This window comes from Staurois parvus, unplaced genomic scaffold (genome assembly GCF_062004578.1).
Source record: "Staurois parvus isolate SC_StPar_1 unplaced genomic scaffold, SC_StPar_1.0 ptg000261l, whole genome shotgun sequence".
In the NCBI taxonomy this organism is placed as follows: Eukaryota; Metazoa; Chordata; class Amphibia; order Anura; family Ranidae; genus Staurois; species Staurois parvus.
The window spans coordinates 3,590,065-3,615,313 of NW_028318057.1; the positions used below are offsets into that span (position 1 = coordinate 3,590,065).

At 44.5% G+C, this 25,249-nt stretch overlaps 1 protein-coding gene across 1 annotated transcript in view; it reads right to left on the reverse strand.

Moving 5' to 3' along the window:
* The window catches only part of SORT1 (sortilin 1), a 168,181-nt gene that overhangs the window by 41,637 nt on the left and 101,295 nt on the right, over window positions 1-25,249 (reverse strand). The window contains exons 12-14 of the mRNA XM_089681181.1: window positions 20,160-20,262; window positions 19,904-20,072; window positions 18,578-18,768 (exon numbers count right to left, since the gene is read on the reverse strand). Coding sequence (XP_089537307.1) covers window positions 18,578-18,768; window positions 19,904-20,072; window positions 20,160-20,262 — 463 coding nt within the window. The remainder of the gene's footprint in view (window positions 1-18,577; window positions 18,769-19,903; window positions 20,073-20,159; window positions 20,263-25,249) is intronic.

Genomic DNA, 25,249 nt, shown 5'->3' on the forward strand with positions numbered 1-25,249 from the left:
GGAATAACAATGTTTTGTGATCTGGGAAAGGAGAGGATTATTTTTCTAGATGATTGGTGCAATATGGACTGAGCATTAGCAATGCATGTATTCCGCTCACCCTTCTTGCTGATACCAGTGAGACTAGAAGTACTTTTTCTTAGAGAGTATTTTGTCCGAGCACTCATCTAGAGGTTCAAATGCAGCTTCTAGGAATTCTTGCAGAACTATGGATAGGTGTCAAAAAGAAAATCTCCTGCTACCTGTCGGCTTGGTATTACCTACCAGAAGAATCGTTTTATAAGCGTGTCCTCAGCCACTTGTTTTGTAAAAGGGAGGACAAAGGCCGCGACTTGAACTTAAAGGGGTTATGTGAAAGATTTTTACTGGCTCCATTCTGAAGAAGTGTAGGACCATAGATAGTATCCTAAGCGCACTCCTTCCTTTTTCCATGCACCAGACTACGAATTTCTTGCGTACTATTTGTATATAGCTTGAGTAACATTTTTCCTGCTGGCTAAGATAGTGCCCACTACCTTATCTGACAGACTCTCTGTAGCATTACCCTTTCAGTAGCCAGGCGGAAAGATTCAATGTTTTGATGTGCGTATAAAAGATCGGCCCCTGCGTTAGTAGGTTTGGCTTGTCCGGAAAATGTAGATGAGGCGGAGTGCTCATATTTTGGGGGTGACTGAACCAGGCTCCATCCTTCCAATGTGGTGTGATCAAAATGACTGTCGATTTCTCCCTCTGGATCTTTTGGAGGACTCTGGGAATTAGGTTTACTGTAGGGAAGGCATAGTTTAGAGGGTATGACCAATCTTGCGTTTAAGTGTTCACCCTTATACTCCCATTTCTCGGGGTTTGAGAAGAATTTTGGAGACTTGTTGTTCTTTTAAGCGAACAGGTCCACCAAAGGTGTTCCCCACATCCGAGTGATCCAATTATAAGTTGACTGATCTAGTGCCCATTCGGTGTTCCTACACAGGTGGTTTGCAAGTTCTCTACCCGTCTCAAGTATAGTGCTGAGATGGGCTGTATGTTTGCTTCTGCCTAACTTACAATAGAGTCTGCCAGATTCATAAGTTCGGGGAATCTGGTTCCTCCTTGTCTGTTGATATACGCTACAGATGTAGCATTGTCTGACTGTATTTGGAGGTTTTTGGCCTAGATCTGTTTGTGCAATGACTTCAGTGTTTATTCCACTGCTTTCAATTCCCTTGTGTTTGCGCCCAAAGCTAATTCCATTCGCCTTGCGTTAGTTGTTTTGCCAGGTGTGCCCCCAACCTGAGGTGCTGGCATCCGTGATGATGCGAATTGTGTTCATCTGAGTCCACTGCTGCCCGACTGTAAAAGTGCAGGCTGAACCACCATTGCAGAGGTTCGTTGACCTCTTGTGGGACTTTAATCCTGCTGTCCACCGACCGTGGCTCCCCATCCCACTGAGTTAGTAGGAAATTTTGGAGGTGGCTTTGAGTGTAATTGAGCCCAAGTGATGGCTGGTATAGGGGACGTCATATCCTCATACCTTTCCTGATGGTGATCGAGTTGGAGCAACACAGTGATGTTATTTCTTCTATCATTCTGCTCCTTGTCCTGAGTGAGATACATTGTCTTCTTGGCATCTAGCACTTGGCCAAGATGATTTACTATTTGACTGGGAACTAGGCAGGATTTTTGTCAATTTATGATCCACCCTAGATCCCTCAAGTAACTGATACTTGAGTATAGGTTGTCCATCAGGGCCTCTTTTGTGTTGGCAAAGAAGAGGAGGTTGCCAAGTATGGAATGACAAAGGGCAATGAGGCGCAAATCTCAGGTACTGGTGATGGGTTTTCTTTATTCCTATGTGCAGGTAAGCATCTTGCAGGTCTACTGTCGAGATGAAGACTCTTGGTAAAAGTATGTTCCTTATGGAGTAAATAGATTCCACCCAAAACTTCTTGTATCTTTTCTTTTTGTTGAGGGTACTCAGGTTGAGTATGCGTCTGAACTTCCCTGTTTTCTTCTGGTAAATATGCGAGGGTAGAAACCTTTGCCTTCTTCATGTTAAGGAACAAAAAGATTACTCTATGATCTAACAAGTCTTCTAACAAGGACAGTCTGAGTAGTGTTGTAACTAAGTACCTGTGGGAGCCTTAAATCGCAACCTTCGTGGATCTGTAAGTAGATGCACCCCCCCCGTCCCCTACAGGCGAGCAGAGCAAGGTGTAGATGCTCCCTGGGGTGGTAGTCCCTGCTGGGTTCTCCTCTCCTACAAGCTCGGGTGATTAGACTCCACCCCCTCTCCCTCCTCCTGGAGAAGAGCTCACCTGAGGCAGATCGTTCCATGCCTACTGTGGCTGCTGACAGCTGGGTGAGCGACCCTCTTGTCTCGGCCAGCAGGTCTGTTGATACCAGGGTTGTACAGTTTGTGGGCATTCTTGTTTCATTATCTAATGACTGGCAACTGGGGGAAGGCTGTGTAGGATGGGAATGGCCTGTTATGTATTCCATTGCAGCAGGGATCCTCTTGGGTAATATACCTGTGCCCTGGCTGCATTTGGAACCTTCTGGCCCCCTCCTCAGCCGCCCTCCCGCTATGCAACCGTGGCTTAAGGGCATTTGCCCTGTCTACCTATTCATACCCAGTGGGCCGCTGCCTGTCTCCTGCTGGAAAGGGATGGTGGTAGCCAGGTACGGGGCAGGCCAAGGGAGAGGTGACATTCTTCCGACAAAGGATGTCCAAAAAAAAAAAAAAAACACAAAATTGTGACAGCACTGTTTACCCTGGGGGTGGGAGAGGCTTAGCACTGCTGACACCGTGGTGTGACTGATGTGTCGGACGTCCCTTGTGCGTACACATCCAGCAGGGTCCACTTAGAACTTCTTCTCATTTGATGTATGCAATGCCAGTGACAAGGTTGGGAACATCTGAAGCATTTTTTGGTGTTACTTTTTGAGGAGGCCTGTCTACTCTCTCCTCCTGTGCTGGCTTCCCATGCCTGAGGTTGTCCATAGCAACTGATTTTAATCTTCCTAGCAGTAATCCTGAGTGTGACTTAGGGTTAATTTACAGTACCAAAAGCGGTAACCCTGTGCCACACTTGGAATTACACCGTAGTGCTAGTCCTGTGATCCCCCCGATCCTTACCTTGTCCTGTGATCCCGATGTTCTTCGGCCGATGCCGGCATCCATCTTCCAGGTTCCCTTCCCTGTGAGCGTTGGGACGCAGGATATTAAAAAATGTAAAAACATTATACACACAATACATTGTAATAGGTTAGGATTACATTACTGTATCAAACCATTTCACCTAAATTTTTGTCCCTAGTGCTTTGTCCAGTGCCCTGCCTACACTTTTACCATTCTTTCTGCCTGGAAACTTGAGAACGCCCATGGCATCCAAAAAGCGCTCCTTTAGGTCAAAAGCGGTGTTAGACCAGCTAGAAAACCGCAATAGTGAATTAGAATCATTTGCAGAATTGAGTGATAGTGATTCGTGGGGAAATTCATCATCAGACACTGAAAGTGACGACAGCGACGATTCTGCGACTGAGCTCAGTGATGTGCGAACTTGGTGCTCTATTTCAAATTTCAGTGTTTTTGGTTTGATTACATTATATTATTTTTTTATAATTATATTAGACTTTATGATTTCGTGTTTCAAACTTAATCATACCCAGGATGTTTACTAGACTCGTTTGGACAGATTTAAGAGTTATTCTTAAGAATTACAGGCCTACAATATAAAACAACAAAATTACATGCAAAAGAATGTATCGCTTTGACATTCAAAAATATTAACATAATTAGATCACCAGGGAGGTTAAGGATGGTGAGGCCCCTGCAGACAGAGGCATGGTCGTTTTTTCCAATTTTTATTTTGGCATTGCAGTCTGGGTCAGCCACAGTCCTGGTGTCTCAGGGCTTCTGGAAGCTCCTGCCATAGTTATGTGGTCTGCATTCAGGACAGTGGTCTCTGGTACACATGGCGCTGAAGGTGAAGCTGGTCCTGGGCCCCAAATTTTCCTGGAGGTAGTCTCACTGTTACCCAGATCTGCCTTTGGCGGGTTGTGCTTCAGCAAGTACTTTGGCAGTTGTGCTGTGTGCCAGACGTTTCTGACAGCCCCAGTGGCCTCATCCTTCCAAGGTGACTATTCATCGGGCTTCCTTGGATGGCTCTGGACAGAGCCTTTCGGGGAGGTTGCTGGTGGCAAATACACCTTCCTTCCCCAGGTCAAGAAGGGGACGAACGGCGGCGGAGTTCTGGATCTGCCTTCTCGGACCATGGGTGAATTATTTAGATCCCCTGGGTCTTCAAACAAGGGCTCCAACCATTCAGGACTCTCACGGACGGTTCCATGCAGGAAGCCCTCTGACCCCGTGGATAAATCCTCCCCAGCAGGTAGGTTTCTGCTGCCCATTCGCTGGGTGAGAGTTCACTTTCACTGGTTTTTGGGCCCATGGGTCTCCCTTGGTCCCAACAACCAGGTTTGCGCAGTCATTCAGAGTCCCCTCGCTCCAATCTGTGGCCTTTGCCACTGTACCTGGTGCCATTGTACCTTGTGGCATTTTGTGGGTTGTGCAGGACCTCCTCCTTTTGGGGAGTGAATGTTCCAGCCCCCCAGTCAGAGCATTTTTGGGGATTTTACTCCCATCTGTTCACAGTTCCCAAGTCAGACGAGGTTCGCATGAACTTTGATCTCAAGGCTTGAACGTCTTTGTGCAGGTTCACAAATGCAGATGGCATCCATCCACTCAGGGGTGGCTTTCCTCAGCCAAGAAGATTTTTGTTGCTGACTTCCAGGGATGTCAAGGATGCTTACGTCCATTTGCAAGGGTCATCAGTGTTCCTACACTTTACTATCAGGTATGTGCATGATCACTGGCCTTCACTTGGTGTTTACCAAGGTCTTGCCTCTGGTCCCGGTCTTGTCAAGGCAACGAGGAATCTCTGTGCTTCGTCACCTGGTTGACTTGCTTCTTCAAGCTGAGGCTAGTTCTTCCACGTTGGACAGTGTGGAAATCGCTATGCATTCTCTGCAGGACTTCTGGGGGATACTGAACCTCAGGAAGCCCTGGTTTATTGCAGCCAAACTCCTGGAGTATCTGCGGCTGACTATCAATCAGAGAAGGCCCAGGTGTGCCTTCCATCAACGGTCTGACAGCTCTTGTCCTGCAAGAGGCCCTCCCTGCCTTCTGCATGCAGAACTTAGGCCTCATAGTGGCTACCTTCTAGGAGGTTCTGTATACCCAGTGCCATACAACAACACTATCCAAATCGAAAAGGTCTTCCGTATCCTTGGATATTCAAATTCACCTGGAGCTGTCTTTTCTGGTGGCTGCAGGCTTCGGCTCTATGGAACGAAAAGTCCTCACTTCCCCTTTGAGGGACTGTGTTCATGATGGATGCCAGCCTGTTGGGCTGGGGAAGTGTCTTGGAATCTGACCAAGCTAAGGGTCACTGGACTCCAGAGGTGGCTTGACTGCCCAGAAATGTCCTGGAGCTTCGGGCGATCAGGATGTCGCTAACGCAATGGATGGATTGCCTACATGGTCTGCTGTTCGAGGCACAGTTGGCCAATGCAATGGCATATGTCAAGCCTGAGGAGGGCACGAGAAGTCGAGCAGTGGTGCTGGAGGTATCTCACATCCTGTGCTGAGCGGAAATATTTGTTTACCTTACATATTCCAGGGGTCAAATACTGGCAAGCAGATTATTTCAGTCATCAGACGCTGGATCAGGACCAGTGGTCCCTGCATCAGGAGTGTTCAAGTCAGCCATGTCTTCACATGGGGTCATCAGACAAGGATTTTTTGGTGTCCCTCTTCAACTGGAAGGTTTCTAGATTGGCTCCTCGAGAGGACGTGTTGGATGCGCTAGTGCGCTGTTGGACCAGTAGAATCTCCTCTACACATAATTCTCTGTCCACTACACAGGATAACGGCCAAAAAGGATCCCAAGTCAGATATTCCCCGACTTTCTAGTAGTCGCTGTGGCTTGGCAGGAGTCACAGCTGGCAACTATGTTTTATAAGCCACCTCATTTGGTTTTATTTAAAGGACAAGGTGGTGCTTCGATCCCCCCTTTCTCTTCTTTAGGAAGGTGGTGTTGGATTTTTCACTTGAATGATGATATTGTCCTTCCTTCTCTGTGTCCTCCTCTGTTGCACTCTAAGGAGGTGGTTCTGCACTCCTGTGGACATGATTTGCGTGTACCTTTCTGTGACGGCTGCCTTTCGGAGATCCGCTTCGGTTTGCTTTCTCAGACGGTCCGAAGAATAGCTTGGGGGGCCTTTTCTGCTACTCTTTTGCGTTGGATTTGGCAGGCGAATGTGCAGGCTTTTGCCATTAGGGGGTGGAAACCTCCCTTCCCTCCTACGGCACACTCCACCAAAAGGGATTAGAGTCTCCTGGGTGGTCCAACAACAGGCATCTTTCAAAAGTTTGCAAGTGGCAACCTGGTCATCTGTGAACTCATTACTAAGTTCTATAAGGTTGCTGTGTTGGCCTTCATCTGATGCTTGAGGTTGCAAATTTTTGTGGGCAGATATTTAGGACTCTCAGGCACCCCTTGGGTTGGCATGTTGCCTAGGGTTTTTTCTCAGTTAGTTGGTTCACCTACTCATTGTGGCACTGCTTGGGGATATCCCTGTTTGGCCATGGATAAAGAAGAGGCTGTCCCCATCAATGAACGCAAGAGAAAACAGGATTTTTTTTTTTTTTTTTTTTTTTTTAAACCGAGAAAGGGATTTTACGGTATAAAAAAAAAAAAAAAAATCCAGTTTTCCTGTCTGCCGATCTGTCAAGTACGGATTCCAGATCCGGGCTGAAAAAGAGCTTGCCTGTAAAGGGGATACTGTAAAGTTGTTTGTTTGAGGTTATATCTGCCGACAATGCTTTCAGCCAAAGGGCTCGCCTGGCTGAAATGACCAGGGCCATGGCTCTGGCTTTCACTTTTATGGCATCTCCTAAAAGTGCTGCTGCTCTGGTCAGCGTTGGAATGGTACTCTGCAATCCTTCCCTGGGCGTTCCTCCTTCCAGGTGGTTCTGGAACAGATTAAGGCTAGGTTCACACCTATGCAGTTTGCGTTTAACCCATTTCTACACCTGCGTTTATGGTTTTATTTTCTTGTTGCTAGGCAGATTTAAAAACACATAAATGTAACATAAATGTGGCAAAAACACAGCAAAAATGCACTACATGGTTTTCTGCAGTGTTTCCATTGAAGCCTATAGACCAAAAATTCAACTTTTTGCGTTGAAAAAAAGTCCCTGATCTTTTCCAAAAAACGCACCGGGTGAAAACGTGGAGATGTGAACCTGTCCCATAGGAAATCATGTTAAATGGACTATAGTGCATTTCTGCAAAATGCAAAACGCTGCGAAAAACGCTTAGGTGTGAACCTAGGGCAAGCCAGTTAACCTTAGTTCACACCTAAGCATTTTCCGCAGCGTTTTTCAGAAATGCACTACAGTCATTTAACATTATTTCCTATGGTACAGGTTCACATCTCCACGTTTTCACCCAGTGCGCTTTTTGGAAAGGGTCAGGGACTTTAAATGCAGAAAGTTGCATTTGTTTCTATAGACTTCAATGAAAACACTGCAAAAAAGCATATTGTGTGTTTTTGCCGCGTTTTAAATCTGCCTAGCAACAAGAAAAAAAAAATGAAAAAAGCATGTGCAAAAACGCATTGCGGAAGCAGATCAAACGCAAACTGCATAGGTGTGAACGTAGCCTAAGAGGGATTCTTCTTTCTCGACTATTGGGTCCTTAAAGGTCCCGGATTCTTTAAAAGACATTGTACGTTACCAAAACAAAACTGACCTCTCATTTGGAGTCTGGTGTACCGGGAAGGTTCTGGGTTGCTTTGGTTGCAAACCTTTATACATTTGGTCATGTACAGAAAGTTCATCCTTTCACAGTGTGCTTGTAATAGCTCGTCGCAACTCTTCTGTGTTCTCCGATGGATGAGGAAGAAGGTGGGTCCCAGAGTCTCGTCTTTCTGAGTCTGAGATTAGACCGTCTTCTGACTCCTGAGTCAGAGTCCTTGTCCTGCTTGGATCTGTTAGGTTCTTCCCCACTGCAGGATGGGGCAGACACAGTTGGTAGAGGGGATGCTAGCTGAGGCAGCACTAGCTGGGCTTTGCAAGTTCTGTAATATAGAACGCAGTGGACCGAACTATACCACATTTCTTTCTTAAAAAGATAACATCAGGACCTTAAGGACTCCCTGAGATTCTTTGGTAACCAATTTAGTGATACACTTTTGACACAGCGACTTTGTGCATTGTCCAATCTGAGGATAGCCTGTGAATGCACAAAGTCTAGACTAGCAACTAAACTTAGCCTTTTTTCTTCTGGGGCCTTTGTCTGCAACAATGAAGAAATTAACCCAGAATGGAGCAAAATGACACAAAATTGCTTCTTACACCAATAGCATCAAATGTAAAGTGGTTCTGTAAGTACAGAGGTGACTCCAGCATGCTTTGGCTTACCTTAGAGCTGTCCGGGCTCACAGGATCTGCAGGGTATGATGGTGCAGTATCCAACATGGTCAGCTTAAATGAGCTTACAAAACAATGCCCCTTATAAGCTCTCCTGCCCCAGCTGCAGCCCCGCCCCTAGCTACCGTTAGCAGCATGGCTGGACACATACCTGCTATAGGTCTCACATTTCCATGCAGCTTCACTTGTTTGGTGCCTCAGGTGTGTCCAATTAATGTTTCCAGGTTTAAAATTACCTTCCTGGTGAACCAGAAGCGGCATCATTCATAACCGGCCAAATGGGGATGCCGCCAGAAGGGACGTTGACAGAAGTGTGTCTTTGGGAGAAAAAAATCCCCATGACAGTTGTCCTGCACTGCCTAACCTCCTTAGAGGCCAGTGGTTAAAGCCAGACAGGAAGGCCCCTGCAACCAGCACAGAGCCTGGATGAAAATAAACTTTTGTCGATCCTGTTGGCCGGGAGGAAACACAAGAACTGAGGCAGACAGGTATGTGTGAACTTTTTTACAATGGTGGACATTGTTTCCGTTTTTAGTTGTGAGGAGCCCTCTCTCTCAGATGCTGCCCTGGAAGACGACTTCACTACTGAGTATGTAAGGGTGCCTAGTCACTCCTGTGCCTACAGTCTTAAAGCTGTATATCTGCAGTGTGAGATCTATGCAATGCTGGCCAACAGCGAGTCTTCGTAGATCAGGGGGTACGACTGGTGATGTCACTACTATGCTCACCACTGTTCTCCTTGCTTGGAGGCTGTGACATAAGGAAGCAAGGCCCTGCCTCTACCAAGATATCTGCCACCACACAGACAATGCATGAGATAAGTCTAATGGGGAAAAGTTCAGCTGCATTTTGCCCTCTGCATGGTGAGAAGTTATTTTCTTAAGCTGGCCATAGAGGATTGGGTTTTTTTTTTCCCCATTCAGCATGCAAACACGTACACATGCCCACATCCACACATAAAAGTATACACTAATCAGAGGATGCAGCCACTGACTGACAAACGTTTCCATCCTACAGAATTTGTTTACTTCTGTTAAACAGGAAAAGCAACATCATGCAAAATCTGGTGCAGTTCTGCATAGAAACCAATCAGCTTCCAGGTGTTCTTGTCAAAGCTTACCTGAACAAGCTGACATTAGAAGCCGATTGGTTACTATACAAAGCAGCACTAGATTTTGTGTGCACTAGTTTTAGCAAATCTCCCCCACAGACTATATGATCTCAAATTACCTAAATCTACTGACAAAGCTGCCATGGACCCAAGCACTGCTACTGATCTTCTATGAGACATATCCCTAGACACCTTCATCAACTTACCTTGTGAAATACAGTCTGGCAGACCCCCATGTTCAATACTATTTTTTCCACAAGCATTTTATACCACTATGTTGTGCAGTTACATAAACGCATTAATTTGTATGGTCAAGTATTCCTTCTCTACCAGAACCCCAGGACACTATATGGACCCATTCACTTTAACCAGGAGACTGGGTGGTGAAACAGATTTGTGAGGGGAAATCTTGAACCCATGTTTGATGGCCCATGCTAACCTTTACTGATCACTTCTAAATCAGTAAGAGTGGAAACCAAGTGGATCTGTGTCTCCCTTTATAAAAAGGGAGACTTCCCCTAGCCTGTTACCCAACAATCTCATCTTGGTTTTGACACCAACATTTAGGCTATTCTGGGTGAGAAGAGGAAAATTTGAATAACCAATATAGTTTATTACGTCTGCCTGTTTTTATAGGATTTTGGAGACGGAATAAAAATGGGGAAATTGCTCCACACAAGAGACCCTTGAGGGAAAATGGTCTCATAAAGCTCCACATTGCTAAACATTTAAAAGATCCAACAGTTGGGTTTATAGACAGAACACTTTGGGTCTCTGCTTATTCAATGTAACAAATATATTTGCACTGAGCAACTTCCCTGAAAAGAACTTCTATTGTTGAGAAATCTGCATAAAGCCTTCAGATAATTTGAATTGTGCACCGATAAGCACCAGTGTTCAATCTAAAATGCCAAATACAGGCTCTGCTGCCCCCAGATGACTAAAACACTGGTTAGGGTTCAGATTGAAACAGGTTTGAAACGTTCTCACTTGCCAAAATGTCAGTAATCCCCTGGATTCTGGATGCAAGTTTGATCATTGGCTCACGCTGCTGTCTCTGGGCCAATGAGGAGACAGAGCAGGGACATCAGTCACTCTCATACACATGGTTGGATTGGGACCAGGCTCAGGTAAGTATTGGGGGGGGGGGGGTAAAAAATCTTCAGGCTTTACAACCATTTTAAAGCTGAAGTTAAATCTGCTTATAAATAAACCTTCCCTGGTTCCTTCCTCCCCAATAAACAAGTTTATGAATTTTTGTAAAAGCTGTTTTTTTCATTACATATCTTATTTTAAACTCACTGGGTCTCTGTGATATTCTATGCAATACAGGCAGATCATGTCTGCCTCAGTGCTCTTAACATCCTGTGGCAAGCAAATCAGGATCGGACTTGCTGCAACTTCTAATGCACACTGTGAGAAGCTCACAGCATGCAGTGAAATCAGAGTAAGCAAATTCACTGAAGGAGAGGAGCCTGTACAACTGTGTGAGACTGAATGTAAAACTGGAGTTCAGCTTTAATAAACTGTTTATTGCTAAAACTGAATTCTATTTATCTTTCATTATTGCATAGGTATATTGAGATCAACCGTGCAGGGTTCATGGGCACAGAATGCCAACAGCTATTTTGGGACTCCCTTTCGTAAAGGGAAAAGAAAATGGCCTATACACTGGTGGGAGACAATACTTCCATTTGCACATCAAGCATCACTGATCGGCTCTATTGCAGGGGTCCTCAAACTTTTTAAACAGGGGGCCAGTTCACTGTCCCTCAGACCGTTGGAGGGCCGGACTATAGTTTAAAAAAAAAAAAAAAAAAAAAAAAAAACTATGAACAAATGCGGACACAGTACAGGAGATGACCAGAGACTGCGGACATACAATGGTGGCGGGAATACTGGGCCGGCCGCTCGATAAGACGCACAGACATTTCCCCCCCAAGTGTCTTATAGAGCGAAATAGTGCCCCGTCATTGGTGTCAGTGGGAGGAATAGTGCCCCATCATTGGTGTCAGTGGGAGGAATAGTGCCGTGTCAGTGGGAGGTATAGTGCCCCGTCATTGGTGTCAGCGGGAGGAATAGTGCCCCGTCAGTGGGAGGTATAGTGCCCCGTCATTGGTGTCAGCGGGAGGAATAGTGCCCCGTCATTGGTGTCAGCGGGAGGAATAGTGCCCCGTCATTGCTGTCAGTGGGAGGAATAGTGCCCCGTCATTGCTGTCAGTGGGAGGAATAGTGCCCCCTCATTGGTGTCAGTGGGAGGAATAGTGCCCCCTCATTGGTGTCGGGGGGGAGTAGTGCCCAGTCATTGGTGTCGGGGGGGGGGGGGGGAATAGTGCCCCGTCATTGGTGTCGGGGGGGGGGGGGGGGGAATAGTGCCCCGTCATTGGTGTCGGGGGGAGTGTCCCGTCATTGGTGTCAGTCAGTGGGAGGAATAGTGCCCCGTCATTGGTGTCGGGGGGGAGGGGGGAAATAGTGCCCCGTCATTGGTGTCGGGGGGGGGGGGGGGGGAATAGTGCCCAGTCATTGGTGTCGGGGGGAGTGTCCCGTCATTGGTGTCAGTCAGTGGGAGGAATAGTGCCCCCTCATTGGTGTCAGTGGGAGGAATAGTGCCCCCTCATTGGTGTCGGGGGGGGGGGGGGGGGGGGAGTAGTGCCCAGTCATTGGTGTCGGGGGGGGGAATAGTGCCCCGTCATTGGTGTCGGGGGGAGTGTCAGTCAGTGGGAGGAATAGTGCCCCGTCATTGGTGTCGGGGGGGAGGGGGGAAATAGTGCCCCGTCATTGGTGTCGGGGGGGGGGGGGGAATAGTGCCCCGTCATTGGTGTCGTGGGGGGGGGGGAATAGTGCCCCGTCATTGGTGTCGTGGGGGGGGGGGAATAGTGCCCCGTCATTGGTGTCGGGGGGGGGGGGGAATAGTGCCCCGTCATTGGTGTCGGGGGGAGTGTCCCGTCATTGGTGTCAGTCAGTGGGAGGAATAGTGCCCCGTCATTGGTGTCGGGGGGGGGGGGGGGGGGAATAGTGCCCCGTCATTTGTGTCGGGGGGGGGGGGGGGGAAATAGTGCCCCGTCATTGGTGTCGGGGGGAGTGTCCCGTCATTGGTGTCAGTCAGTGGGAGGAATAGTGCCCCGTCATTGGTGTCGGGGGGGAGGGGGGGAATAGTGCCCCGTCATTGGTGTCGGGGGGGAGGGGGGAAATAGTGCCCCGTCATTGGTGTCGGGGGGAGAACAGTGCCCCGTCATTGGTGTCGGGGGGAGAACAGTGCCCCGTCATTGGTGTCGGGGGGAGAACAGTGCCCCGTCATTGGTGTCGGGGGGAGAACAGTGCCCCGTCATTGGTGTCGGGGGGAGAACAGTGCCCCGTCATTGGTGTCGGGGGGAGAACAGTGCCCCGTCATTGGTGTCTGGGGGGGGCTGAGTGCCCCGCCATTGGTCTGGGGGGGGGCTGAGTGCCCCATCATTGGTCGGGGGGGGGGAATAGTGCCCCGTCATTGGTGTCGGGGGGGTGAATAGTGCCCCGTCATTGGTGTCGGGGGGGGGGGGGGGGGGAAGTGTCCCGTCATTGGTGTCGGGGGGGGGGGTTTGACGGAGGGGGGTAAGTGCCCCGTCATTGGTGTCGGGGGTGGGGGGGGAGTTGGGGGAATAGTGTCCCGTCATTGGTGTCACGGGGGGAATAGTGCCCCGTCATTGGTGTCAGGGGGGGAATAGTGCCCCGTCATTGGTGTCAGGGGGTGGGGGGGAAAGTGTCCCAACATTGGTGTCATCGGGGGGGTGGAATAGTGCCCCATCGTTGGTGTCAGTGGGCGGAATAATGCCCCACCATTAGTATCAGTGATAACAATGATGTGGCACTATTCCTCCCACTGACACCAATGACGCTGACCCCTGCTTCAGCATGGTGCTACTGCAGCCAGCATACCTGGTTGCAGCAGCACCATCTGCACGGCACATGTCAGCACTGTCAGCTGTCCTTCACTCCGGCCTCTCCCTCACTCGATGTTCGCGGGGCCGCTCGGCTCTGCCTCCTCGCAGGTGATTGGCCGCCTGTGTGCCTTTCCTGAGCTACAGTTCTGGCGCCCAATCACCGGTGAGGAGGCGGAGCCGAGCGGCAGCATGAACATTAAGTGAGGGAGTGGCCAGAGTGAATGAAGGAGCAGCGCTTCCTGGACTGGATCGTTGTGGGACTGGGACCGGAGCCAGGTAAGATACAGCAGCCCTCTGCCTGCCCCTGTACTTCGTTTAGTGTCCCTTCCTCACGGCAAATACGCCCCTGCTGGCGGGCCGGATAAATGGCCTCGGCAGGCCGCATGTGGCCCACGGGCCGTAGTTTGAGGACCCCTGTTCTATGACATTCCAAACAAATGGGGAACATGTACAGTTGCAAGAAAAAGTATGTGAACCCCTTGGGATTACGTGGAGTTTTGCATGAATTGGGCATAAAATGTGCTCTGAACGTCATCTAAGTCACAACAATAGAAGAACACAGTCTGCTGAACATAATACTACACAAACATTAGATGTTGCCATGGTTTAATTGCACATATGTAAACATTCACAGTGCAGGGAGGAAAAAGTATGTGAGGCCCTAGCTTAATGACTTCTCCCAGAGCTAATTAGAGCCAGGAGTGAGCAAACCTTGACTCCAATCAGTGTGATGATATTGGATGTGTTGCTGACAGCTGTCCTGCCCCTAAAAAACACACACCTGTTTTGGGTTTACTGGTTTCAAGAAGCACTGTCTGATGTGAACCATGCCTTGCAGAAAAGAGCTCTAAGACCTACGATCAAGAATTGTTGACTTGCATGAAGCTGGAAAGGGTTACAAAAGTATCTCCAAAAGCCTTGATGTTCATGTGTCCACGGTAAGACAGACTGTCTACAAATGGAGAAAGTTTAGCACTGTTGCTACTCTCCCTAGGCGTGGTCGTCCTGTAAAAATGACTGCAAGAGCACAGCGCAGAATGCTGCATGAGGTAAAGAAGAATCCCAGAGTGTCAGCTAAAGACCTACAGAAATCTCTGGCACATGCTAACATTTTTGTGGACACATCTACAATAAGGAAAACATTAAACAAAAATGGAGTACATGGGAGGACACCACGGAGGAAGCCATTGCTGTCCAAAAAGAATATTGCAGCACGTTTGAAGTTTGCAAAAGAGCACCTGAATGTTCCACAGCACTACTGACAAAATATACTGTGGACAGATGAAACCAAGATTGAGTTGTTTGGGAAGAACACACAACACTATGTATGGAGAAAAAAAAGGCACAGCACACCAACATCAAAACCTCATCCCCACTGTAAAACATGGCGGAGGGAGCATCATGGTTTGGGACTGCTTTGCTGCCTCAGGGTCTGGACGGATTGTTGTCATTGATGGGAAAATGAATTCCAGAGTTTATCAAGACATTTTGCAGGAAAACGTACGACCATCTGTCCGCCAACTGAAGCTCCGCAGAGGATGGGTGATGCAACAGGACAATGACCCAAAGCATACAAGTAATTCAACAAAACAATGGCTGCAACAGCACAGAATACGCCTTCTGAAGTGGCCCAGTCAGAGTCCTGACCTCAACCCGATTGAAATGCTGTGGCATGACCTTAAGAGAGCGATTCACACCAGACATCCCAAGAATATTGCTACACTGAAACAGTTTTGTGAAGAGGAGTGGTCCAAAATTACTCCAGATCGTTGTGCAGGTCTGATCTGCAACTACAGGAAACGTTTGGTTGAGGTTATTGCTGCCAAAAGGAGGGTCAACCAGTTATTAAGTCCAAAGGTTCACATACTTTTTCCTCCCTGCACTGTGAATGTTTACATGTTATGTGCAATTAAACCATGGCAACATCTAATGTTTGTGTAGTATTATGTTCAGCAGACTGTTCTTCTATTGTTGTGACTTAGATGACGTTCAGAGCACATTTTATGCCCAATTCATGCAAAACTCCACGTAATCCCGAGGGGTTCACATACTTTTTCTTGCAACTGTACACCAGCTGAGACATCACTATGGAAATTACCAAATTCTCCCCCATATTTTAACCACTTCAATATCAGACATTTTCACCCCTTCCTGCCCAGGCCAATTTTCAGATTTCAGTGCTGTCATACTCTGAATGACAATTACTGAGGCTGGATTGACACACGTGCAGTGCAAAATAAAGCTCCGTTTTCACAGCTAATTGACAAAGTACTTGTTCAGCGGTTCAGGTCAGGATTACATCAGGAGAGGAACTCAGCCTGAAATCGTATTTACAAACTCATGACATGTGCAATATAGAACCCATTCCCATAAAAGTCAAATGAGCCTGTAATCGGCATCTGAATTGGAACGCACTTCTCAGAAATCGGACATGACTATTTCAATCTGCACCGCCAGTACACCAGACGTTTGTGAACAGGCAACAGAGGAAGCAATGTTTTTTCACGTCATGCAGATTGGATGCAGTTCAAACCTAATCTAATCTGCATATACGCGAGCCCCAATATATGTCATGCAACATTGTATTCCAAATGACATGTTTTTTCAAGACAGATATGGCCTTTTGGTGGTATTTAAATCACATCTGAGTTGTTTTTTTTTGTTAAAGCGAAAGAGACCAGAGAAAAAAAAAAAAAAAAAAAAAAAACTTGGAAACTTAGCAAGAGAAACTTTTACAACTGGAGAGCCGTGCTGTAGCCGTATATCAGCTGTAATGTGGTGGGGAAGTGGTTAAACAGTGTCAAGGCTACTCTGTATAGCTGTATCGCAAATATAAGCAAAAAAGATAAAATGTAGCACACATACAAGAAATGTCCTTGCATAGGATAATATTTAGCCTCTAGGACCTTAAAAAAAAAAAAAAAAAAAGTGTCCAAAACTTAAAAAAAGGCTTAAGGCTCCATGCACAGTGTGAAGAGGGATTATAACAGTTGTCAGCTTTTATTGCGGTCTGTGCCCTCTTTAGGGGGATTCACCCTCTGTTTGTCCTGTTTGCCATTATCATTGAAAATGAAAGTAAAAGTAAAAGTAAAAAAAAAAAAAAAAAAAAAAAAAAACCACAGCTTATATTGCTTTCAACCTCCTCCAAACTTTTAAAGTCCTTTGGGAGCTCATGAAGTTCTGGAGCTCATGAAGGACATTACAGAGGCAGAAAAAAAAAAAAAAAAGTTTCATGACGAATACATTACTAAATGTATTAAGCACTGGCTGTGTGTGGATTATTTTTGAAAAATAAGGATTCTTTAAGTGTCACTAATGAACACAATTTAAAATTTGCAGATACAATTACCCGTTTCTCTAACATTTTATTCATATGAGGTATATAATTTCTCAGTATTTTGGTTTTGGTAACTGTCCTCAAACATTTAAAAATGTTTAAAATACTTTTATAAACCATCCAGAAACCCAGTGCCTCTGCAGGCACAAATCCCCTCCCCCTCCAAAAAAAAAACAAAACCTGAACCTGTCCAACAGCCCCTTCAGGACATACCTCTAACTCAGTTGTATTAACACCTTCCCGCCCGGCCTATAGCAGATTGACTGCCAGACGGGACACTTCTCGTTATGACTGGGCGACATATGATGTCCTGTCAAAACGAGCCAGCCGATGACATATCACTGCACCAGCCTGTTGCCAGTGTCATGTGACTGCTGTGACCAATCACAGCAGATCGCATGTCAATTGTATACAACTGGATGGCTTCCTGTCATGCCATCCATTGTACACAATTATGTTAGCTGTGACTGGTCAAAGCAGTCACATGATACAGAGAGGGCCAATCAAAGCCCATCTGTATCATGTGATGGGCTTTGCCCAATCACAGCTTATCACAAGAGACTGAATGAAATCAGTTTAATTCAGTAACAATGATTGCAAATATCAATTAATTACAGTACACTGGTATTAGCAATCAATGTGTTAAAAAAAAAAATCCTGATCACTTGTCCAGAATAGTTCAATGTTACTATGGCAACAATGTATTGCTTTGGTCACAGTATGTTGAAAAAAAGAAAAGAAAAAATAAATGTAATAAAAAAAAATATATTATATATTTTTTTTTACATATTGTCACCAGTTAGTGTCTCTGATCACTGCCACAACGGTTATATAATAACGCTGTACTGGACTTGTGACAATATGTTAAAAAAAAAAAATATTGAATTTTTTTATTTCTACATTTTCCAAAAAATTGTAACAAAAAATTACAACCTCCAAAAAACTCACCATGCCTCTTACTAAATACCTTAAACTGTATTTTCCAAAAATTGGCAATTTGGGGGGGTATTTGTACTATCCTGGCATTTTCGGGCCTCAAGAAATGAGATGGGCCGTCAGTACATCAGGGTTGATCAATTGTCACATATAGATTCCATAGTTTGTGGACTCTAACTTTCCTACAGACTAAATAATATACACCAATTTGGGGTATTTTCACCAAAGAAATGTAGCAGAATACATTTCAAGGTAAATTTATGAATAAATAGTGTTTGCAAAAATTTATAACAACGAAGAAAAACTTTTTTTCAAAAGTTTCAGGTTATTGTTTTATTTAGCAAAAAATAAAAAAAACTGAGTGGTGATTAAATACCACCAAAAGAAAGCTCTACTTGTGGGAAAAAAGATAAAAATTTCACATAGGTACAGTGTTGCATGATCGCACAATTGTCATTTAAAGAGCGACAGTGCTGAAAGCTGAAAATTGCTCTGGGCAGGAAGGGGGTAAAAGTGCCTGGTATTGAAGTGGTTAAAAGCAAACCTACTTTTAGCACTTCCCAAAATATTGACTGTTCTCTGCTGTGAGCATATCTAATGTTCCTGAGTATCACAAGCACTATAAAAATTGTGATAAAAACACTTTTTTAAATTTAAACCTTTTTGAAAATGTAGATGTTCATAAAGTAGAAAAAAATATATATCTTGTTGTAACAGAAAGTAATTTGAAGGAAAGGTCAGTTTTTGGTGCTGTATGATAATTTTCAGAAACAGGTGAGCTATAAGAACACTTTCATACTCACAATTCTTATTTAGTATAGAAGCAAAGTCAATTGTGTAGGACTTCCAAACTCTTTGAAAAAATCCTGGCTCATACCCCCACACAGTGACATTCAGTGAACGTGCCCCTGGCTCCGAGGCCAAACCAGTGAATATTACAGGTTGACTGGAGAAATTGTAGGCTAACCAACATTGCCCTTCATCAGTTGAGAACCTGTAAGAGGAAATGCACACAGATGTATGACAAAACAAACAAAAATGAGAAATTCTGATAAAATGCTGCTATACAGATGTGAAAAAGTTACATGCTGATAATAAGTACATGATATCTTACAGTATATACCACTACAGATGGGAAATAGCTGGCCATAAAAGAAATCAATAGAACTCTTAGCCCGAGTTAACACATGTGGTGTTGGAAATGCTGAGAATCCTGTGCGTTTCCCGCACCGCAATCTCATGGCGTTCATGCAATCTGGTGCGGGTGTCAATGATAAATTAATGGCACCCTGAAACAGATCTCAAGATGTGACGCGATTGCCAGAAATTGCATTGCATGGGTGAGAACACCCATGTGATTCAGATGCGGATTTAAAAAAAAAAAAAAAAAAAAAGGTCCTGCAGCTTTCTGGGGCAGATGTGATTTGAGCCATACAAAATTTTGTATGGCTTACATCGCACCGCACAGACATTTGCATGTAATTCGCACAGGAATGCAGTGTGATTCCTGTGCGAATTACATGCGATGTCCTGCACCGCATTGGTGTGGACCCAGGCTTAGTCTCCTTTCACACGGGCATACTCCGCCAGTGGATCGCCACTGAGCAGGCGGATGACAGGTTCGTGTCCACTCCATTTATGCAAAGCGGACATGCACACAGTCTGCTTTTCTCTATGGGCGGTTGGATGTAAGTGGAACGCCTGGCCATTTACATCTGACTTGTTGAGAATCAGTTTGTTGCCATTTCACAAATACAATTGTAAGGCTGTTAGTGTGTATTTACTTGGCACAACCTGATCTTTTATATTTGACCAAAATGGGAAACATTGGGTCTGTGTGAAAAATTAAATAAGTGAATTTTTTTTTTATTTCCAGAAAATTTGCCTTTAAACCATTGCTCTAATACTGTGTGACAAAATACTGGAACTATCACCAATTTATTTTTCAGGGTTTCTTCACACCTAAAATTACTTTTTAACATGTGTTCAAAAAAATGCTAAAACAGTTCTGCCAGTAAAGCGCAGGTATGTATGTATATTTATTTTAAAATGATTAGGCTGAAATGACTAACTTGAAAAAAATTAAGTTCATTTTACTAATCGTATTGTCACAAGCCCCACTCTCTTACTTAATTGTGTTGATAGGGATTTCACTTTGCTCTACTGCCACAATAAGCCCTCCAGAGTCTAAAATTGCATAATGGTGAGGGCCATCCAGTACACGATTCCACAAGTAACCACCATCATCAGAGAGATACACACTGGGGCTAGCAACTGAAACTGCATCCCCCACACTGCCTGCAATGAAATAATAAATGTGGATCAAAATACATATTAATGGAAAAAAAAAAAAAAAAAATAGTTGAAACATGCCTGAATACTTACCGTGTGCAATGATAATCCCCACAGCATTGGGCTCAGACATTGGTGGAAGAGGGACTGCAAGTTTCTGTGATATACTATACTGGCCATGAATATGCAGACTACACTGTATATGCACAGTAAAGAGAGAGAATTACATAAACACTGTACAACAAAGTATTTTAACACACATATACAGTGAAAGGCAAACTAAATACTGTACTACAAAAAGAGTGTCTATACATAAATTAACCAAAAGCACAACAGAATATATCAGTAAGGTTAACAGTGCCAGACTCACTATGAGATCATATCCCTAAAGTGTAACTTTAGCCAGGCTATGGAAATTAACCACTTGCCCTCCAGAGGATTTACCCCCCTTCTTGACCAGGCCATTTTTTGCGATGCAGTGCTGCGTTACTTTAACTGACAATTGCGCAGTCATGCAATGCTGTACATAAATGAAGTCATTTTGTTTCTCACAAATAGAGCTTTCCTTCGGTGGTATTTGATGATCTCTGCGGTTTTTATTTTTTGCGCTAGAAACAAAAACCGCCAATTTAAAAAAAAATAAAAAATAAAAAAATTGACTTTTTGCTATAAAAACACATCCTGTAAAAAAATAAAATTTCTTCATAAATTTAGGCCAAAATGTATTGCGCTACATGTCTTTGCTAGAAAAATCCCAATATGTGTAAATTAATTGGTTTATGTGAAAGTTACAGCGTCTACAAATGGCGTTATATATACTGGAATTTTTATTTATTTATACTAGTAATGGTGGCGAACAGCGACTTATAGCAGGACTGCGGCGGGCATTTTTTACACTGGGTGGGAACTGAATGGCCACTGACATCTCCAGTGACACGAATACAGTGAGCAATGCTAATAAAAAGCATTGACATTGTATTAATGACACTGGGCAGGAAGGGGTTAAAATTTTGGGCGATGTTAGAGCACATGCGCAGGTGGTCGGAGGGAGCGGATGCCTCGCTGACCACTCCACACATTCCTGGCACTTTAGGGACACATTACAGTGGCTCCAGCCCACACCTACCCCCGGATACCTACCTGGGCCGACTGCTGAGAGGATGGAGATTCCTCTCATGCCGACCCAACTGGCCAGAAAGTCCGCAGGTGGATCCCGTGTTGCTACAAGGGGAGCAGGAAGGGGAGGCACGATGGTGTACGGCGCCAGCTCCCAGACCTCCCTAGCTCCAGAGGGAACACAGCAACAGCCACAGAAGGCCAAGCCCTCCTGTGAATGACATTCCAGCACCCCCTGGCTCCCTCCCTAGCCCTGTCAGGTCCCCCTCACAGGTCGCAACACTATCTCCAGGCCATGTTTCTCAGGCTTCTTCCCTGCTGGATAGGGAAATGGTGGATCTCTTTATTAGCCAAACAAGTAGTCAAGATCCAGCACATGATGGTCCAGTGGACTATCCTGCTTTCCCAGAAAAAGAGAGGAAGGCACTTCTAAGTGCAGTATTGACAATTTATTTAGTAAACAATGGATAAATTGCACTTAAAGATAAAAAGTTAAAAAGACTCATCGTGTGGTAATTAGATCCATGTGGGACATCCAGCAGCAAACTGTCTATAGGATCAGGAAGTGGAGTGCAGGATGTGCCTGTGCATCAAAATGAAGCTAGGAGAGCAGTCGGATGTAGGAGGTGAAGGGGGCGGTAATGCATTTGCATCAATGCTCAATAGGCTCCTTCTTCAAACCTAAGCCCCAGTAGAACCCAGACCTTTTTATAAAGTGTGAAGCGAATGGGAGGGAGGCATGTAGGTCCTAAGGACCTACATGTTTTCCTGCATCGTACAGGAATTAATACAGGTATAAAAAAAAGATATAAAAACAGAAATAAAGAAAACACAAGAGAATAGCTCTAATGCTTTTGGGTTAAAAAGTATTAGTGTATATATACATATATAACAGATCTAAAAAAAAAAATGGCATATTTGATAGAAGGGAAATAGAAAATGACAATTAAAATAAATCTAAAAATAAATTGAACAGAACAATGGAGGTGAAAATAAATAATGAGTAAATCAATGAGATAACTAAAAAAGGTAGATTGTACCATAAATAAAAAATTTATAAAAATAAACATAAAAAAGTTAGAAAAAACGCATTTTAATAAAAACGCATTTTAATAAAAAAACGCATTTTAATAAATGGGCTTGCTATAATAGTATGTGAATTTTATGTATCGCCTTATCCCTTTGTGATGTACTAAAAGGGATCGTAGTTAAGCGAGACAGGGGTAAGGAAGGGATATACCTAAATTTGTTGGAGGAAAGGACTACTAGTGATAAAGTACAAACAGCTGTGTTACTGCTCCCATCCATCCCTGATATCCATCTGGCACCTTTATCCTACAGCTACAGGAGGTTGGGCTCCAACAAGCGCGCCCTATATAAAATATACATTTTCTGCTGCAGCACTGTTGTTTCCAATCTCCATACTGGTGCCTGCATGGACAGATACATATGGACTATTCTAATATATAGAATATATGGACTTTGACCTTTTATGGTTCTTATTTATATGCTTTTATTTACATCCACAAATTACATCATTGTAGTTTCCCTATATAATAACGTTATTGCATCTTCTCCTTTGTTTTTTTGTTTTCTTATTTTATTCTGTTATGGAAATAATTATGGATATTGAATCACTTAAATACTCTGCTCTAGAAAAAAATTTTTTCCATATTCCACAACACACTGTTCACTCCTATGGGGAAGTTTTTACACCCAAGCTATAATAAAAACCGGCCGATTTTCGCACCGTTAGTGGGTTAATCGGTAGGCCGTTTTTCGGGCTTTTTGCAGTTTTTTTAATCGGTCATGTTGGAAAATTCGCGGCTGATCGGACGATTTTCCCGGCAATGATGGGCAAATCGGCCGATCGTTTTACCGATAAAAAATCCACACATGAGCCATGACCTGCAAGGGACAGAAGTTTTGGGGTGAACTTTATGCTTTAGTCGGCCGATTTTTTTTTTAGCGTTGGTGGTAACGGACGATTTTTAGGTTTTTTGTTTTGTTTTGTTTTTTTTTAAATCGGCCGATGTTCGATCTGTCTATGGCCTGCATTAGAATCCTAAAAGAGTGTACCTTTCTAGATACTGAACACACTAAAGAATAGCTCTCCATTTCAGAGTTCTGTACCACAAAATGGATACAAATCCTTATAGACCAAAAAAGTGTTAAATACGACCAGCTTGTACACCAAATTCAAATAGTAGCCCAAAAGATTATGGACATGGCTACATCACTACCAAAGAGATGGTTTATTACCCTTAAAAAAGTCACAAAATACAAAGAAGACAAGTTAATTAAAACAAAACTTGGCAAGTTTCGCCAAGATTTGGATTACAATTATAATAAAGTTTTTTCATGGAAACATAAGTGACAATGATATCTCATCTATAATGTCCATCCGGTTTCCTGAACATTTCCAAGTGTCCACCAACACCCATACATCTCTACCAATTCTACATTCTCAGGATACAGTGTCTACTCATTCTTCCCACCACCCCTCTTATAAAAACTCCTCTACTAAGGCTAAAAAAGGACATTCATTCCCCACCAGACACACTGGTCCCAATACCACACTAGTAGCTCACTCCAATGCAGGTTTACATATCAAGTCTGCTATACATCCACACACTTCCCATGTACCCAGGAACAATGTTTCCACCAATTCTTGCATCACATCTCATACCCAGGATAGTAACATCCTAACAGTTGCTCCAGTTTCCAAACCTTCATGTTCCCCCATTAATCCATATCTAGGCTCTTCCAATATAGATAAGACCAATACTACTACTTTTATTCCTCCTGCACTTGATATACATTTAGGTGCTCCACCACCGCATTTAAACACACAGGTCCATGAACGTAGTGATCCTAACTTGTCATTCGATAATTCTAACACCATCTTATGCTGCCCTTTACACTATGGGGACTTCACTACTCCCACTGGCACGAGTACATCTGCGGTATCCTTTTTAGCCTTCCCCTTCCACCAAGACCATCCAAAACACAAAAAAAGGAAAAGAAAATACGTAGAAGAGGCTGTAGGGGAAGGGGAGGTAGGCCCCAGCCCTCATCTCAGAAAACAGTGCCTACGGTAAAGATTTATAATTTATCTGACCATCTTTTATCTTCGCAGGAGATCACTATTGAGTCGAGGACAATCCTTCTCCCCTACTATTCCACCCAACCCCTTTGTATTGTTCAAGGACCTCAACAGATTTGTACGCAATCTCACTTTAAAAAAGATACTTCAGCATAAAGGCTGAGAAAGAGGCCCTTTTGACTATGGAGATAGACAACGACACTAGCCCAAACATCTGTCGATGACCAAACCGCCTTAACTACGTTACAAGAACTATATTCCAATAATTCTGAATATAATCATCTATCAAAACCGGAGGCTGTCCTCTTTACACAACACCTTCTATCCTCTCCAGTTATGAGACAAACCACACTGAGACCCAAATCTAGCTTCTACCCTACACAGTACAAAGGTCCATGCTTGGAAACCTTTTATCGAATTGTCTATTCCTACCTCATTTCAATGTGTAACAACACTAAGAAAAATAAGTATAGACAACACAACCTCACAAAGGACGAACAAAAATCTCTTAAACTGCTCACCACCAATGACAATCTAATTATAAAACCTGCTAATAAAGGTGGTAGTATAGTCATATTAACCACATGCCGCCCAGCCACTGTAGAAATACAGCGGCAGGGTGGCACGGCTGGGCAAAACCACATTTTAAAACGTGTGTTTTAAAACAGGTAGGGGGCACGCGCGATGTGCGCCGCCACCCTACCTGTCCCACCCGCGAATGTCAGTCGCCAGGTCACAGCCAGTCGTTACCCGCTATGTCCTGGCGATTACGGCAATCAGTGACAGAGCACAGCAGCAGTAGCTGTGCTTTCTGTCAGTTCCCTGACAGCTCCTGACACGCTGATCGGGACAGAAGAGTTTCTGTCCCGATCAGCGGTGTTCCCTGCAGTACACCCCCCCGCCCCCTGGGAAAACACTCCCCTCACACAGTTAACCCTTTCACTGAATAATAAAGTTAACC